Source organism: Manacus vitellinus, unplaced genomic scaffold (genome assembly GCF_001715985.3).
Source record: "Manacus vitellinus isolate BGI_N305 unplaced genomic scaffold, ASM171598v3 scaffold_76_pilon, whole genome shotgun sequence".
In the NCBI taxonomy this organism is placed as follows: Eukaryota; Metazoa; Chordata; class Aves; order Passeriformes; family Pipridae; genus Manacus; species Manacus vitellinus.
The window spans coordinates 911,488-914,586 of record NW_021940796.1 but is presented as its reverse complement, the minus strand read 5'-3'; the positions used below and the strand labels follow the sequence as shown (position 1 = coordinate 914,586).

The 3,099-nt window shown below is 45.2% G+C and overlaps 1 protein-coding gene across 1 annotated transcript in view; it reads right to left on the bottom strand.

The window, feature by feature from the left end:
- NF1 (neurofibromin 1) overlaps nucleotides 1–3,099 on the bottom strand; it is an 89,756-nt gene that overhangs the window by 41,348 nt on the left and 45,309 nt on the right. Inside the window, exons 32-36 of the mRNA XM_029964618.1 lie at nucleotides 2,572–2,730; nucleotides 1,684–1,781; nucleotides 1,406–1,552; nucleotides 816–962; nucleotides 359–469 (exon numbers count right to left, since the gene is read on the bottom strand). Coding sequence (XP_029820478.1) covers nucleotides 359–469; nucleotides 816–962; nucleotides 1,406–1,552; nucleotides 1,684–1,781; nucleotides 2,572–2,730 — 662 coding nt within the window. The remainder of the gene's footprint in view (nucleotides 1–358; nucleotides 470–815; nucleotides 963–1,405; nucleotides 1,553–1,683; nucleotides 1,782–2,571; nucleotides 2,731–3,099) is intronic.

The window sequence follows — 3,099 nt, the reverse complement described above, 5'->3', positions numbered from 1 at the left end:
GAGAAATTTTATCCCATGTTTTAGCTTGTTACTCATTTAATACTTCAGAAAATGAAAACGATAAAATCACCAATAAAGGGTTAACAGCAATGTGGTGTAGATGTAGTTTACTTGAGACAGCGAAAATTAATAAAGTGCATTTAAAATATTGGGTGTTTTTCCACAGGTATTCACATACTCCTGGGCTGAAAAACTATGACAGTTTTGATTTAGGAAACAACTCAAAAATACTGTCAGCAAATTTTAACAACTAAGCTATTTTCAGATTCTTGTCTGTTACAAAGTTGGTGTCTCTTATACACACTTGATACTTTTGATTTACAGTTATTTCAGACTGGGAAGGTGAAAGGTTTCTTACCGCCGAGCGATGTAGTAGAAAACAGGATTGCCAACTTTGGATGTCCCAGCTTGGTAGAAAATATTTAACGTTTTCAGTGCTTTGAACTCCTCCTTTTCATGTACCTGATGCCTAAAAAGCAATATATGGACATCAACTTTCACAACTACCTTTCAAAAAAGTAAAATAATAAAAAATAAAAACCAACCAAATCCTCTTTACTTGCACCTTTAAACAAAAATATTAAGTTCACATAATCTTAAGCCTTCATTAAATCACAAATGTTAATACCATCTCCAGTGCCCAGTTTAGTTTTTTTAATTAAAATCTACTCAGAAATCTAAAAGCTTTACACAGACTTGGTTTTTTAAACTCCCCTTTGAAACAACAGCAGGAGCCTCAATAACTGCTCACAGCCCCACACATGGTAAAGTCTAGAAGCCCCCACTGCATGTCCCCACCACAACACTCTCATTACCTCGTCATAAACTCTTCAAATTTGGAACTGGTGAGATTTAAACTGGACCAATGTGTATCTGCCACAGGTTTGTGCTCAGGAGGCCCCAGGTAGGCAAGAAGAGTGGCCATCTTGTCAAAAGGTCGCCGTCCAACAGCCTTGTGGTCCCTGCAAACAGCAGACTCCTTGTAAGAAAAGTGCTTTACTCAGCAATTCCTACTTTTTTCAAAAAAAATACAAAGAGTATTCAATGAAGACTGATATCCTTCTCAGTAATAATAACAGAAGCATAGGAGAGTATTTCCAAATATTAACAGCTTTAAGCTGAGGAGGCTAAATTTAGACCGGATATTAGGAATAACTTCTTCCCTGTGAGGGTGGTGGGATACTGGCACAGGTTTCCCAGAGAAGCTGAGGTTGCCCCATCCTGGAAGTGCCCAAGGCCAGGCTGGACAGGGCTTGGAGCAACCTGGGACAGTGGAAGGTGTCCCTGCCCATGGCAGGGGGTGGAGCGAGATGAGCTCTAAGGTCTTTTCCAACCCAAACCAGTCCATGATTCTATGGTACATTTCCCATCAGCAACTCCCCTCCTCCCCCCTCTGAAGCCTCACCTGTTGCTGGACAGGTACTGGCCGATCTTCTCCTGGTTGTTCCACAGCAGCCGGTGCAGGGCCAGGACGTTGCCGTCGCTGATGAAGGACAGGCTGTGGTTGACGGTGTCACTCGCTGGGCAGTCGGACGCGATGTCAAGGAAAAACCTGGAATTCACACCCAGGAACAGCCATCAGTGTGTGAGAGAAACCTCCCAAGGAGACTCCAGGTAAATGAAAGGGCTGTGAGGGCACTCTCAGCTCCCTCTGCACACTCTGGGAGCGTCCCCAGGCCTCACCTTCGTGCTGCGTCAAAGTTGCTTTTCACAAAATCATTAAAAGGCCGCATATGCTCTTCTTTTGTAAACAGGACGTGGTTGGCAATACTCTGAAGTATCTAAAGAATAAAAAGACAGCAAAGACACAAAGGTTTAATGTAGTAACTGTTACAGTAATTAAAAGTTAAACTGTTTCTGCCAGAAAACAAAAAGGCCAATAAGCCAATTAATTTAAAACACATTCACTTTCAAAGTCTTTTCTTTCTCCTACTTTTAAATACTAGAAAACCACTTCACTTATTTATGAATTTTACTCAAGTTAAATCGGGAAAATAAATCATCTTTCAAACCACCATTTATTAAATGTTAACTATTTTTCCTAGAAGTTAGACAGGCAAGTCAAATCAATAGCACATACCTATTTTAAGAAAAATATAACTCCTCAACATTTAAAATGGATAATATGTACAGGGCAAAGAATTTGTGTGCCATCACTAAACCTTTTTTTCATTTTTACAAGAGATGTGACCAAATGAGATTAAAGACAGGAAAAATCCTTTCTTTAGCAGTGGTATGAACTCAGTCAGTGCCGGCTGTTCCCCTCACTGTGCTCACAGCAACACCAGTCACTTGTTTGTTTCCAAATGAGAAGTTCAAGTGGAGGGCTGGAGTCCTGCTCTCTTCTCCACCATTTTGGCGAGGTGTTTTTCCCCTCACAGGTGTTTTTCCCCACATAGCCTGTTCCTGAACCTCCTTACCCTGCTGGGAGCTCTAACATCAATGCCACGGTGTTTAAATGCACCTTCGATAAACTACAAGTTTTCCTACGTTTTCACATACCCATCAGAGAACAGAACTGAAGCAGGCAGAGAATAAAGCACGGGCACGTAAAAACACCCCCGGGCTCACCTTTGACATGAGCTTCAGGCCCCTCTCGATCCTGGGCGGGGGCTTCTTGTCCAGGATGCCGGCCTCGTACGGGGACACGATGGTGGGGTTGATGAAGCGCAGGAACATGGCGCTGCCCACGGCGCTGATGCTGTTCTGAGGGAAGCGCTGGCTCACCACCTGCGCGTGAGGCACAGAGAACACGCCGCCGTGAGGGCAGGGAGGGCTCTGGCAAAGCCTGCACGGTAAGCCAAGCCTAAGCATTCCTTCCACACCAGCCATGCTCAGAACATTGGGGTGGGCTCTGCTGCACCGCAGAGGACCAGAACAGAGGGGAAGGACTGAGGGGCAGGGGGGTCTCACACCAGCTGCCTTCACCTCAGCTGCTGCACAGCCTTCCCTGACAGGGGAAACGGCTACGACAGCTCCTGCACAGCGTCTGGGAGCTGCTATCCCAGGCCTTGACAGACTCTGGGAGCTGCTGCCCCTCCATCCCATGCCCTGCCAGACTCTGGGAGCTGCTGCCCCTCCATCCCATGCCCTGCCAGA